The sequence below is a fragment of the Dromiciops gliroides genome, chromosome 3 (assembly GCF_019393635.1).
Source record: "Dromiciops gliroides isolate mDroGli1 chromosome 3, mDroGli1.pri, whole genome shotgun sequence".
Classification (NCBI taxonomy): Eukaryota; Metazoa; Chordata; class Mammalia; order Microbiotheria; family Microbiotheriidae; genus Dromiciops; species Dromiciops gliroides.
This window is the reverse complement of record NC_057863.1, coordinates 260512867-260527841: the sequence shown is the minus strand read 5'-3', so window position 1 is coordinate 260527841 and position 14975 is coordinate 260512867. Positions and strand designations below refer to the sequence as shown.

Genomic DNA, 14975 nt, shown 5'->3' with positions numbered 1-14975 from the left:
TAAAGGATTTGTTGATTATTTCTGCCTTTTAAAAATTTTTTTGTATTATCTCTATGCCCTAGTATACTATGAATTTTTATTGCTGAGAAATATGTATATCCTTTTGCAGTCCCATTTAGTAGACACTGTAGGCCTTTCAACTCTAGTTTCTTCAGCAATTTGTTCAGTTCCATATTTTCCCTTTTGTTTATATTTTGGTTCCACTTATTCAAAACTGAGAGAGGGATGTTGAAGTCTCCTATCATTATTATGTTACTGTTTATGTCTTCTTGAATCTCAAATAATGTGGATGCTAAAGGATTTAGAGAATACTGATTTGTTATTGATATTATTTATTGTCTATGGTTTCTTTCAGCATAATGTAGTGTCTTTATTCTTCCCCATTTCTGTTTTGAATATTTGGTTTTGCTTTGTCAGACACCATGATTGTAATTTCTGCTTTTTTGGATTCACTTCGGGCATAGTAAATCTTTTTCCAAAACCTCAGTTTTATTTTGTGTATATTTTTGTTTTAAAATGTTTTTTTTTATAAGCTAGAGATTGTAGGGTTTCTTTCTTTTATCCAATCTGTTAGGTTGGGTTTTTTTTTTCTTCATTTTATTGGATCGTCTAATCCATTCATGTTTAAGGTTATGAGATTTAGGTTTACATTTTTCTCCATCTGTTTCTATCATTATGGGGTTTTTTCTACATTGTGATTTTTCTCCTTCTTCTGTTATAAATACAGTACTATGTTCTTTCATTTTCTTTCATCTTTAATAAAGTGATCTTGATCCTACTGGCTCTCTTCCCCTCACCCCAAATCCTCTCCTCTTATTTGTTACCCATTTCCCTTAGGGGTTTTGTTATTAGTTCTTTATTCTCTCCTTCTTTTATCTGATCATATAAATTCTTCCCCCCTTTTTTTCTCTCAGTGAGTCAAGTAAATTCTTCTATTTTCTCCTCCCCTTCAGTGAGTCCTGTTCATTAACTTTAAAATTTCATTTTTGTGCCCCTTTTCAAAAGAGATTTCTCTCCCTTACTCTCTTCATTATCTATTCTCTCTTTCTTTCTCCTACAGACCCTCATTTTTTCTCCTAGAAATCCTCACAATCCCTATAATTATCTAGTCTCTCTCTATTTTCTGTATTCTTTATGCAATCAAAAATTTCCAAGGTATCCATTCTAAGCAATTTCTGCCATTGTCTTATAGAACTTACCCCATGGATTCCTCTTTTTCATTGTGTCTCACTCTGAGAACAACACTGATTATTTCAAGTGTCAGAGAAGAAACTGTCCCATGGTAGGGTCCCTCTCCCATTTGGTCCCTGATTATGCAGCCCACAATTAATCTATACCTTAACCTAGCTAACTTTTTCTCCCAATTGCCTCAAAATCTCCCCCCAGGCCCATGCCTTCCCTCTTGTATAGATGCCAAATGCCCCTAGAATTTCCAGCTTCCCTCTGCCAAGATAAAATAAATGGGCTTTTCAAGCAACAAATCCCTCAAACCACACCCTGTGCAAGGTCCCCATACCCCTTCAGAGGAGATCTCTCTTCACCCACAGAAGCAATCATCAGTGGAACCCTGTGCCATGATGAAAGCAATTCATTCATTTCCCCCTTTTCAGTCCTCCACCTCTCCTCCTCATCTACTTCCCTATAGGCTTTTCTCTTACTAAGACCACAAAGATCACCTTCCCCTCATAGCTAGCCCTTGATTTGACTTGTGCATATCACCCACTCCCTCCTATCCTCTTCTCCATCTTCCCTCTCTCTTTCATCTTCTCTTTTGGTAATGTACTTCAAACAAAACAACAACAACCTGCAATACATTGATTCACCTATGTACAGAGTATGACCACGTTCTATCCATAATGGCCCAGGTCTACCTCTTCACTGACTTCCATCTTCACTCCTGTATGTTTATGTACATTTGAAAGAAGTCTCTTACTAGTCTCTCAGCTGTCACTGTGTTGCTATTTCTGTTGTTATCCTAGGCCATTATATTTATTCACTCTTTTTGCATTTCTGATGTAAAGGTTCTTTGTCCTATTGTATTCTTCTGGGAGACCTATAATCCTTAAATTGTCTCTACACATCCCATCTTTGAGATTAATATATTTTGTTTGCATAATGAATATATTTTCTTTTCTTTTCTTTCCTTTTTTTTTTTGCAGGGCTATGGGGGTTAAGTGCCTTGCCCAGGGTCCACTGCACCACCTAGCTGCCCCCACTTCTGTATGTTTTTATTCCCAATCTATTGCTGTCTTTTGATTTTTTTTGTTTGATTTGCCATTACTGATCCCAGTTTTTCTATTCTATCCATTATTTTTACTGTGTAGGCCATTAATTCTGCTCTCATAATTCTCATTTGTCTTATGATATTCAGGAATATCATGTTGTTCCGTGTTCTCAAATTCCACAGGGTCCTCTGTCCCATCAAGTGTTGAATCAGTTTCCTTTGTTTTTCATTATCTATTCATAGAAGCCTGAACTTGTTTACTAAATCTGAAGGCCATATTTATTTCTGCTATTAATGATTTTCTTGTTAATTTATCTACTTGTGTTTAAGGTCTTTGATTTTCTTCCTGAGATTTTTGGTAATTTCAATCTTTTTCCCCCTTAATTTACTCTATTGTTCATTTACTTAGTGGGTATTTCAGCTTCTTCCCATGCTGGGCAAAATTCATAGTACACCAGCCTATGTCTCTGCCCCAAGTGATTTTTGGGGGTGCACCAAACTGACCCCAGCTGAATGCTGAGTACTTTCCCTCAGGCTGAATGGAATGTTGCATAGCTCCCATATATATTGTGACCTCTGTTCCTCAGTTCTCTGAACCAACACTTATAGTTCAGAGAGTGGGTTTCTGAGGCTCTGGAAAGATATGATGGAATGGGGGGAGAAGAATGTGGTGTTGAGCTTTATTTTGAGCCCAGACATATGTCCTTACACATTTCCTTCTTATTCTGATTCTCCTACAATGATCTTTTGAAGCATAGAAAGATGTTGCTAACCACTGAAACTCTGTATGACTGGGAGGGTGGTGGCCCCCTAGACAGTAACACGGAAGGTAGGAGCATTGAGGGCAAAGGTAATGAGTTGTTTTAGACATGTTGCATGTAAGATGTCTGTAGGACATCCATTTCCAGTAGCAGTTGGAGATGTGAGACTAGAGGTCAGGAGAGACATCAGGGTTGGACAAATAGATCTGAGAATCATCTGCATAGAGGTGATCATTGAATTCATGGGAACTGATGAGTTCACCAAGAGATTAAATAGTACAAAGAGGCAGAAGAGAAGATGGCCCAGGACAGAGCCTTGGGAGATATTCACATTTAGCAGCCACACTTGGATAAAGAGCCAGCAAAAGAGTCTGAGAAGGAGCAGTCAGATAGGAAGAGACACGGGAGAGACTACTGTCATTACAGAGAAAAGAGAAAGGAGAAGAAACTGTCAATAGGGTCAAAGGTTTCAGTGAGTTCAAGGGGGATGAGAACCAAGAAAACTCCATTTCATCTGGCAATTAAGAGATCACTGCTAAGTTTGAAGAGAGCAGTTTCAGCAGGATGATGAGTTCAGGAACCAAACTGCAGAGACTTCAAAAGAGAGTAAAAGAAATGGAAGTGGAGATATCTTTTGTAATTGCCCCTATCATTTGTTTGGTTAAGAATACATCTACAGGGGGGGCAGCTAGATTGCGCAGTGGTAAAACACCGGCTCTGGATTCAAGAGTACCTGAGTTCAAATCCGGCCTCAGACACTTGACACTTACTAGTTGTGTGACCCTGGGCAAGTCACTTAACCCTCATTGCCCTGCAAAAAAAAAAAGAATACATCTACAGAGGTGGCAAGGTGGCACAGTGGATAGAGCACCGGCTCTGGAGTCAAGAGTTCAAATCCGGCCCCAGACACTTAACACTTACTAGTTGTGTGACCCTGGGCAAGTCACTTAACCCTAATTGCCTCACAAAAAAAAAAAAAAAGAATACATCTACCCATAGTTGCGAAAGGTATATTATCTGCATCTCTTCTAATTTGTTTAATGGTATGATCTTTAATATTAAAGCCATGTGTCTATTTAGAAAACATTGTGGAATATGGTGTAAGGTATTGGTCGAAGTCAAATTTCTGCCAGACTGCTTTCCATCTTCCCTGCAATTTTCATCAAATAGGGAGGCTTTCCTAAAAAAAAAAAAAAAAGTTTTTTTTTCCCCAGTTTATCAAATGTTGGGTTTTTTTAGTTCCCCCATTTGTTATTTTCCCTTGTCTAGATAGAATTCTCTATTTTTAACCAGTATGAAATGGTTTTGATAACTGCTGCTTTGTAATATGGTTTGAGGTCTAGGGGCAGCTAGATGGCGCAGTGGATAGAGCATCGGCCCTGGAGTCAGGAGTACCTGAGTTCAAATCCGACCTCAGACACTTAACACTTAACTAGCTGTGTGACCCTGGGCAAGTCACTTAACCCCAATTGCCTCACTAAAAAAAAAAAAAAAATTTAATATAGTTTGAGGTCTGAATGTGCTATTCCCCTTTATCTCTACCTCTTTTCAGTATTTTATATTCTAGATATTTATTATGTACTTATTGTTATATTATTATCTAGACATTTACCTACAAATGAATTTTGTTATTATTTTTTAAGTTCTATAAAGTTGATTGCTTGATTAGTACAGTATTAAATATGATAGTATTGCCACTTTTATTATATTGGCACATCCTAGGCATATGCACTGAATATTAATCCAGCTACTTAAATTGTTCTTTATTTATTAAAGGATTACTTTGTAATTGAATTTATAAAAGTATTTGCTTTGCTTTGGTAGATTGATCCTCAAATATTTTATACCTTTTATGTTTATTTGGAATGGATTTCCCCTTTCTGTTATTCCCTTTTGTATTTTGTTCTTAATAACCATTTCAATATTAATTTCCTTTGTAATCCTATGTATTATATTTTATGCATTTAAAAGCCTTCTTCTGAGAATGACCCCGAGGTCTCTTCTCACTTCCAAAAAGGTGTATGACACACGCAAAAAATCTCTTCTCTGCAGTTTCTAAATTGTTTTATTCTCATTACAAATTATATTATGAATGAGGGAGAGGGTGCTGACTCTTATTTAACAAGCTAATGAATTATGTACAATAATAATTATTTCCTTTTAGTTTCCCAAATACCAATATGCCTTGTAAGATTCAGTTCAATAAGAAAGTAACTTGAAAGGATCTCAACCTCAATAATAGACTTTCAAGCCTTGTTTTAAGTGTTCACATGTACTGATAGAAGAAAACAGAAAGAGGATCAGTGATCCCTGAACTACACAAAAGCTCTCCAACCTTCACAGAATTAAACAGCATGAAAAGTGAATGTGGGTCCTGAATATCAATTTTTTTCACAGATTTCATCATACCATTTTAGCAGAATGAAGAATTTTCCAACCACAATAAATTGCCCTTATTCTTATTCCCAAAACTCTTAGAAGTTTAAAGGAAGAAATATATGGTATAACTATATAGTAATTAAACTTTAAATTTTCATTAGTGTCTTTTTCTTAATAAAATAATTTGAATATAAACTAGACAAATTAATTGCATAAAATTAAATAGCTTTTACATAAATAAAATTAATGTCAAATGGATGAAAAGAGAATCTATCAAGTGGGGAAAATATTTGCATCAAAAATGTCTAAGAAATAATATTCTCACTTTAAAATAGGCTCTAGTAGACTATATACTTATTACAATAATACTGTGATGGCTAAAATACCTTTTTAGAGCTCCTCCTCTGAACTTGCTTTCATGATCTGTAGTATAGCATTAGTTATAGCCAATCTTTATCTTTTGATTGTTGATTTCAAGTCATTGGGGAGCAGCTAGGTGATGCAGTGGATAAAGTACCAGCCCTGCATTCAGGAGTACCTGAGTTTAAATCCAGCCTCAGACACTTGATATTTACTAGCTGTGTGACCCTGGACAAATCTCTTAACCCTTATTGCCTCACACACAAAAAAAAGTCATTGAGAGTCACATGTGACATATGAAATGAATTACCAATCTGGATTGCAGTATAAACAATGAGGTATATTTATAAGATAATTAAACTAAAACTACTTTCTGTGAGCTGCTTACTAAAGCATTCCAAAGAAAGGCTTAGAAAAGAGTTTGAGTAAGGGTATATGCAAACGTGATATGCATATTATACTCCCAGCACTACTATTTTGATAATAACATTCATTTGTATATGTAATTTATGGTACAATTATTTTTATAAACCCTTTTACAATCATGTTTCTATGGAATAACAATATAGGCAAAATTAAGTCTAACCTACAAATCTTTAATTTTGCCTATTGCTTTTTCATATATTTTATTTGTTTGTTTCTTTGTTTATTCATTCATTCATGTGTTTGTTTATTTGTTTATTTTTGCGGGGCAATGAGAGTTAAGTGACTTGCCCCGGGTCACACAGCTAGTAAGTGTCAAGTGTCTGAGGCCCAACCTGAACTCAGGTCCTCCTGAATCCAAGGCCGGTGCCCTATCCACTGTGCTACCTAGCTGCCCTTAGTCTCTCATATATTTTAAAATAGCAACATGTCCTGGTTAACTGCTCCTATGTGAAAGAACCCATTAAATGAGAAGCTTTTATCTTAATGAGATGTCATTACTTTGAGAGAAAATGTATATCATGCTTTCCAAATATCCCATTTCATTTTAATATTCTTTGGGACCATGGTCCTCTCCACAAAGGACACATTTGCCATATGTCCAAAGGTCTTCAGATTTGGAGAAGACTAATATTAGGGACAGAGATGTTAATGTAATTGAGACTAGAATGCAGAATATAAGGAGAAAAGGAGGTGGGGTGGTGTAGCTTTATGGCATATTGCTGGACCTGGAATCAGGAAGACCTGAGTTCAAATTCATCTCAGACACATACTAGTTGTTTTTTGGGGTGGTGTTTTGGGGTTTTTTGGGGGGGGGGAATGAGGGTTAAGTGACTTGCCCAGGGTCACACAGCAACACATACTAGTTGTGAGCAAGTCTTTTCACTTCTGTTTGCCTCAATTTCTTCATCTGTAAAATGAGGGTGATAATAGTACCCACCTCCCAGGATTGCCATGAGGATCAAATAAGATAATAATTGTACAGCATTTAGCACAACATCTGTCAGAGAGTAAACTCTATATAAATGTTAGCAATAATAATAATAATTATTATTACTATTATAATCATGCATATAATCATCAGCAGCCTTATAGATCTTACATGAATGGGTGTTTTAGGAAATGATTTAAAATTGGCAATGAGTCCATGCTTAGGGTTGTTGGACTGAGTGTTGTGCATAAATTGGATGGTAGTGGTAGATTCTGAAGACTTAGCATCCTGAGTATATGTGTGTGTGTGTGTATACATACATATATATACATATATACACACACATACACATATATACATATACATACATACATATATCTATATATATGGGAATAGAAATCAAAGGACCTGTTTAACTTCTAGAAATCCTTTAGAAGCCATTTGAAAATTATTGCCATGACTAACATGAGATGCTTCAAATTTCTACATGTTAACACCCTTGTTGTTTTTCTTTGTTGCCAGTGGAAGGACTAAAAGTAGTGGAGATTGAAAAATGCAAAAGTGACATCAAAAAGATGAGGGAAGAGATGGCTTCAAGAAATAACAGGTAACTGACATTAGCTTAATATTCAAGCAAAATTTCTGCTGAAAAGAGGCTTCTTTGTTAAGACCGAAGAAGTTGGTATTTTTGTTTTTTTGGTTTTTTGTGGGGCAATGAGGGTTAATTGACTTGCCCAGGGTCACACAGCTAGTAAGTGTCAAGTGTCTGTGGCCGGATTTGAATTCAGGTCCTTCTGAATCCAGGGCTGGTGCTTTATCCACTGTACCACCTAACTGCCCAGAAATTGGGATTTTGAGTTTTTCTAAGATTAAACAGGGGCAGCTAGGTGGCACAGTGGATAGAGTACCAGGCCTAGAGTCAGGAAGATTCATCTTTCTGAATTCAAATCTGGTCTCAGCTACTTATTAGCTGTATGACCCTGGGCAAATCACTTAACTCTATTTGCCTCAGTTTCCTGGAAAAGGAAATGGTGAACCATCTCAGCATTTCAGCCAAGAAAATCCCAAATGGAGTCACAAAGAGTTGGTATTCAGAATTTGAATTGAAAGAATAATAGAAAAGTCTATTTAACCCTCATTTTTTATCATCTGTGCCTGTGATTGGAAAAGTCTCACAAGGAGGCATGTAACCACTTAAAAACTTATCTTTCTAGTTCAGTGTCTCAAAGATGCCATTAGAATTTAATAAATTTCAGTAAGAATCATGGCACAAAAAGAAACATGGTAATTTTATTTTACAATTAGCATACAAAGTTTCCCCTGGCTTTACAAAATGCAAAAGCTGTCTATTTTGTCAAGGAATAATATGCATAGGAGAAGTGATGATGAGACAGAAGATTAAGAGAAAAAGCTGAATAAGCAGAGTATGTCTCATATAGAGTCTGCCAGAGTTGGTAATACTTTAGTATGGTAGGAGATGGTGATGATGCTTATGATGGTGGTGGTGGTGATGCTTATGATGGTGGTGGTGGTGATGGTGGTGACGGCAGTGGTGATGATGATGCCTGCGGTTATGGCCCCCAAGGTGGCGGTGATGACGGCGATGATGATGATTCAAATGCTTTGTTGCTAGAACATGTTCTTTATACCTTAATATTATAAAAAAAAATCATAGAATCTCAGAGTTAAAACATACTTCAGAGGTTGTCTTATCCAAACCCTAACTAAAGAATAAATTCTTTCATATTTCTCAGAGAAGTGATCATCTACATATTGTCACATGACCTTTTTCTGCTTTATGTTTGTGCAAAAATGCTACTTAAATTGATCACATTTTTTTTTCTCATCAGACCTTTGTATTTTATGGAATTGGAACATTTGGAAATTAAAATACATAAATTTGCATACCAGAAAAGTAACGGGACTGATATCTTAGTTTTCAATCATTTCTTACTAAGATTATCCTAAGAATTCTGAACAAAACAATTCCCTCAATGTTACAGTTCTTTGAACACAGAAATAATAGAGAATACTGCTAATCCTTAATGATTTGCTTGTATATTATCTATACTACTATCCAAGCTACTTTTCACTTACCCCTATGTGATATGTGCTTAGAAGCTGCACATATATTTTAATATGTACCCATGCAACATAAAATTAGTAAGGTTTTCCAGACAAAATATGCACATGTAAAAGTACATATTCAAGGGGGCAGCTAGGTGACGCAGTGGATAGAGCACTGGCCCCAAATTCAGGAGGACCTGAGTTCAAATCCGGCCTCAGATACTTAACACTGAGTAGCTGTGTGACCCTGGGCAAGTCACTTAACCCCAATTGCCTCACCAAAACAAACAAACAAAAAGTACATATTCTGCATATGTAGGTATTACATGTAATTCATATCTATGCTCATGTGTGTGTGTATATATATATATATGTCCCCCCCCAAAATTTTTTATTTCATATTGCTCACTTTTTTGAGTTAACTATATTTATTAGAATATATAGGGTATTATTAGCAAGGGGGAGCAGAGACTTCCCTGAATCACGATCTAAGAGTTATAAGGGACCTCTGGTGACATTTAGTTCAGGCCAAAACCAAATGGGAATTCCTCCTACAATTGAACTGAACAGTGGTTAGCCAGACTTTACTTGAAGATTTCCAGTGAAGGGGACTCACTTTCTCCTGCTAATTATTAGAAAGTTTCCAACTTACATCGAGCCTAAAACTACCTCTCTGAAACTTCTAACTATTGCCCAAAATTCTTCAGTATGGGACTGAACAGAATAGTTCTCTGAACAGAATACTTACTCTTCCACCTAACAGATTTTAAAATATTTTAAGTTAGTTTCCAAGTGCCTTTTAAATCTCTTTTTCTGGAGTAAACAATCTCTGTTCCTTCTTTTATCTTCCTATAGCAAGATATCAAGGTCCTTCCTCTTCCTGGTTGCTCCCTACTGGATACTTTCCAGATTATCAAAGTCCTAAAAATGTAGCACCCAGAGTTGAATGGATGGAACACAGCATTCCAGATTTAATCTAACTAGGGCAGAGTGTGGCCTCTAATCCTAGACACTATGCCTCATTGAATCCTGCCTAAATTTGCATTAAATTTTTAGTTGGCTGCTGGGTCCCAACATTGCTTCATATTGTATTTTCAGTCCTCTAAACTTCTTAGATCTTTTTCAAAAAAACAACTAACTACACCTTTCTGCTTCTCCTCCTATCTTTCTGCCTGTTCCTTTGAAGTACCCTTTGCTCTATCCCCAGCTAAATAACACTTGCTAACGTCAAGTTTAACTCGAGGCTCTGTCCCAGGCCCTCATATCTTCACTGTCTATGCTATTTTTCTTGGTGATTCCATCAACTCCCATGAATTCAACCATCATCTTTATGCTGATGATTCTCACATATGTTATTCAGGCCTAACCTCTCTGCTGACCTCCAGTCTCACATCTCCAACTATCTATTTGAAGACATCTCAAACTCAATATATCCAAAACTGAACTCATGATCTTTCCCCCTAAACTTTGCCCCTTCTAAATTATTCTATTCATGTTGAGGGTATTACCAGCCTCCCAGTCCCCTACGCTAACAACTTAGATGTCATCCTCACTATCTCTCACCCCACATAGTCAATCTGTTACCAAGGCTCGTTAAATTCACCTTTGCAACATCTCTTAAATATGCCCCCTGCTCTTCTCTGATACTGTCACCATTCTGACACAGGACCCCGCCACCTCATGCCTGGACTATTACAATAGCCTATGTGTGGGTCTCTCTGCTACAATTCTCTCCTCACTCCAGTCTATTTTCCAAAAAGATTTTCCCAAAGCATAAGTCTGATCATGTCACTCCCTTGGTCAATAAACTCCAGGGGCTCCCTATTGCCTCCAGGAACCAATTTTAAATCCTCTTCAAATTCCTTCATAACCTCCCTCCCCCTACCTTTCCAGAATCTTCATACCTCCCTCTCCACCACATATTTTTCAATCCAGTGACACTGGCTGCCTTGATATTCCACCAACAAGACACTCCATCTCTTGGCTCCAGGAAATTTCACTGTCTCCCCCATACCTAGAATGCTTCCCCTTCTTATCTCTGTTTCTTGTTTTCCCTAGTTTCCTTCACGTATCAGCTAAAATCCCACTTTCTACTTAATTCTAGTGCCTTCCCTTTATTGATTACTTCCTATTTATCCTCTCATGTTTGTACATAGTTGTTTGCAAGTTGTCTCCCCCATTAGATTGTGAGTTCTTTAAGGGCAAGAACTCTTTTGCCTTTCTTGATAACTCTAGACCTCAGCACAACACCTAGCAAATAATAGGTGTTTAACAAATAGCTATTGACTGATGATATACAGTTCCCCTGACTTATACTTGTAGAGGTAATATTTTTAACCTGTGTAAAATTTTTGCTTTTATCACTATTACATTTTATCTTCTTAGATCCAACCCACTCGTGCTCAATCAATCAATAAGCAAATCATTATTAAGTTTCACCTATGTGACAAGGAACAGGACCTGTGATTTCATTGGTATAGAGAAAACTCTCCCCTTTACCAGTGCAAGTCAGCACTTTCTCTGTAATTTAAGAGTGTTAGAGAGTTGCCTATGACACTGGGAAGTCAAGTGACTTGCCCAGGCATTACACAATAAGTATGTATCAAAGGTGAGTGCGGATAGAAAGACAAAAATGAAGCTACCCCTATTCTCATTACATTCTATTGATGGAGACAATATTTTCACATTTGTAATAGGGTTTAGAACACTGAATGGCTTCCTGGGACTTCTAGTTCAAAGGGATAAACATTCCTTCTTAGCCATGAGAGTAGTTTGGGGACTATTGCAGCCTTTTATTTATTTATTTTTTTGCGGGGGGCAATTGGGGTTAAGTGACTTGCCCAGGGTCACACAGCTAGTAAGTGTTAAGTGTCTGAGGCCGGCTTTGAACTCAGGTCCTCCTGACTCCAGGGCCGGTGCTCTATCCACTGCGCCACCTAGCTGCCCCCTATTGCAGACTTTTAAACAGAAGATAGACTTGAATTACCATAATTTATAATCAAAGGGACATACACAGTCCATGAGAAAAAGACTGAAAGGAAGTAGTGAGGATTTGCAGAGGTGAGCAGCAGCTATTGGGTAACCATATATCCACCTCACCTGCAACTTAATGAGCTGAGCAAAAAGAAATGGCAGCACAAGGGCAACAGGAGAAAGGAAAAACTGAAAAGTGAGACTGAAAGGGAAAAGTGAAAGGAGGGCTGAGCTGCCCTCAGAACAAAGAGGGGGGCACCAGAAGTTGGGGAGATCACTGAAAGCTTCATAGAGAAGTTGGTGTTTATGTTGACTCTCCATGGAAGTCATCCTTTGCAGGAGAGAGGGGGAGTGAGTGCATTCTCTGCATAGGAGGCAAGCAGTGGCAAAAGCATCAAGAGACAGAGAGAGACAGAGATACAGAGACACAGAGAGAGAGAGAGAAAGAGAGAGAGAGAGAGAGAGAGAGAGAGAGAGAGAGAGAGAGAGAGAGAGAGAGAGAGAGGAGAGAAGAAAGAGGAGAGGGAGAGAGAAGAGACAGAATGCTGTGGGGGAGGAGCAAAGGGAAAGTCAGTTGAGCTGGATCCCAGAATGTAGGAGAGGAAGTAATATATAATAAAGATGAGTAATATATAGACATAAAATGACCAATATATACAAATGTGTGTGTGTGGAGAGAGAGACAGACAGACAGACAGATAGACAGAGAGCTCTCCAATAAGGGGCCTACCTGTATGCCCACATGGTCCAGGCCATATTCAATCCTGTGAGGATCCGGATCTAGAAGGATTATACTCTTCAAAGAACAAGGGTTTCTGAGAGTTGGCAGTAAAAGAAGAGTCTGCAAGTCACAGTGGGGAGGAGAGTGGTGTGAGAGAAGTACAGCCAATGAAATGAGGATGGTTAGGGATGCAAGGTCATCTTAGCAAAGCCGGGTCTCTGAGAGTACAAGCAGCTAAAGGGAGTATGAGAGGAAAAGGTTTATGATTAACGGAGCCTGGTTCATTATGGAACAGGAATTCCAGAGGTCGCAATAGAGGGAAGTAGTCCATGGAAAGGGATGGGTAGGACCAGGATGTGGTGGGAAGGGCATGAGGAGGGCAGGGTGATGAGAGAACAGGGGGTGTGGGTTAGAAAAAGAGGCAGACCAAGTGTCACAAAGCTAGGAAAGTAACTTGGAATGGGAGTTTGCTAGCCATATCAACATAGGAGGGAGTGGGAAAACTCTGCTAAAGATAGCCAATCATTAGAAGATTAAAAGTTGGGGGCAGCTAGGTGGCACAGTGAATAGAGCACCGGCCCTGGAATCGAGAGGACCTGAGTTCAAATCCGGCCTCAGACACTTAACACTTACTAGCTGTGTGACCCTGGGCAAGTCACTTAACCCCAATTGCCTCACTAAAAAAAAAAAAAGAAGAAGAAGAAGATTAAAAGTTTACAGTCCCAGGAGCTCCATCTCAGAATCTTGGCAGGAATATTGGCATGTCAAAACAGAGGTCACACAGAAGGTGGTCGAGGCCGGGGACAAAAAGTTTAGTCCTCTTTGGGAGTCTTTTATGGAGCTAAGTACAACCACTACTACAACTGCAAGTACTTTCTGGTCTTAGCTTCAGGTCACTCTTGTCTCAATTCCAGGCTTCCTTTCCTCTCCAATTCTTTTTTTTTTTTCCTCTTTTTTTTTAACATTTTTTTTTTTTTAGTGAGGCAATTGGGGTTAAGTGACTTGCCCAGGGTCACACAGCTAGTAAGTGTTAAGTGTCTGAGGCCGGATTTGAACTCAGGTACTCCTGAATCCAGGGCTGGTGCTTTATCCACTGCACCACCTAGCTGCCCCTCCTCTCCAATTCTAACACTCACTTGATTCCATCTCATTTTCCATCTCTTTTGATCATCAGTAAGGTGGTACAGCTGCTAGTGCGCTGGGCCTGGAGTCTGGAAGACCTGAGTTCAGATCCAGCCTTAGACACTTATAAGTTGTGTGACCCTGAGCAAGTCACTCAACCTAATTTTCCTTATCTATTAAATGAGGATAATAATAGCACCTACCCTCTCCCAAGGTTTTGTAAAGTGCTTAGCAATATGCCTGGCACATAAATAAGTGCTATTTAATGTTAGCTATTATTATTTTCTAGCCTATTTAGATATTTTGGGATACTGACTGAATTTCCTTATTAAGGTATCATTCCCAAATTTGATAGATTGATTTATAAACAACTCATAACTCATATATCCACGATATTAAATGTCCTCAGTTTTCTGTCATCTGCAAATCTGATAAACACATAATTTTCCCCACATAAAAGCACAATGGCCAAACACAAATTCCTGGGGCATACCACCACAGACTTTCTTTTCTTTTCTTTCTTTCTTTCTTTTTTTCTTTTTTTTGCAGGGCAATGAGGGTTAAGTGACTTGCCCAGGGTCACACAGCTAGTAAGTGTCAAGTGTCTGAGGCTGGATTTGAACTCAGGTTCTCCTGAATTCAGGGCCAGTGCTTTATCCACTGCACCACCTAACTGCCCCCCACCACAGACTTTTTTACAAACTGACATCAAATCATTGATAACTATTCTGTGGACCTAGTCATTCAACTATTTCTGAATCTACCTAAATCTACACTGTATCTTTCTATCTTTTACTCAAGAATAGCATGAGAGACTGTTAAATGCTTTGCTGAAATCTAGATAAATGTGTATCTATCCTCAGTTCTTGATGAAGCCATGTTGGTTCTTTGTCGTTACCACTGTCTTTCCAATATATTTACTAACTATCCTTTATTTAATTTGATGTAGAATTTTGCCTGGAATTGAAATCAAGTTCATTGGCCCATAATTCAAAGGTTCTAGTCTCTTCCTTC

General features: G+C 38.1%; 1 protein-coding gene and 1 long non-coding RNA gene across 3 annotated transcripts in view; one reads left to right on the top strand and one right to left on the bottom strand.

The window, feature by feature from the left end:
* The window catches only part of PDE9A (phosphodiesterase 9A), a 171630-nt gene that overhangs the window by 105059 nt on the left and 51596 nt on the right, over window positions 1–14975 (top strand). For both annotated transcript variants that reach the window (XM_043995793.1, XM_043995794.1), the window contains one exon: window positions 7601–7685. In XM_043995793.1, the coding sequence (XP_043851728.1) occupies window positions 7601–7685 (85 nt within the window). The remainder of the gene's footprint in view (window positions 1–7600; window positions 7686–14975) is intronic.
* LOC122749423 lies at window positions 8346–13071 on the bottom strand. The gene is made up of 2 exons (XR_006355678.1): window positions 12849–13071; window positions 8346–8727 (listed from the first exon to the last, which is right to left on the bottom strand). It is a non-coding gene; the product is annotated as an uncharacterized LOC122749423 (long non-coding RNA).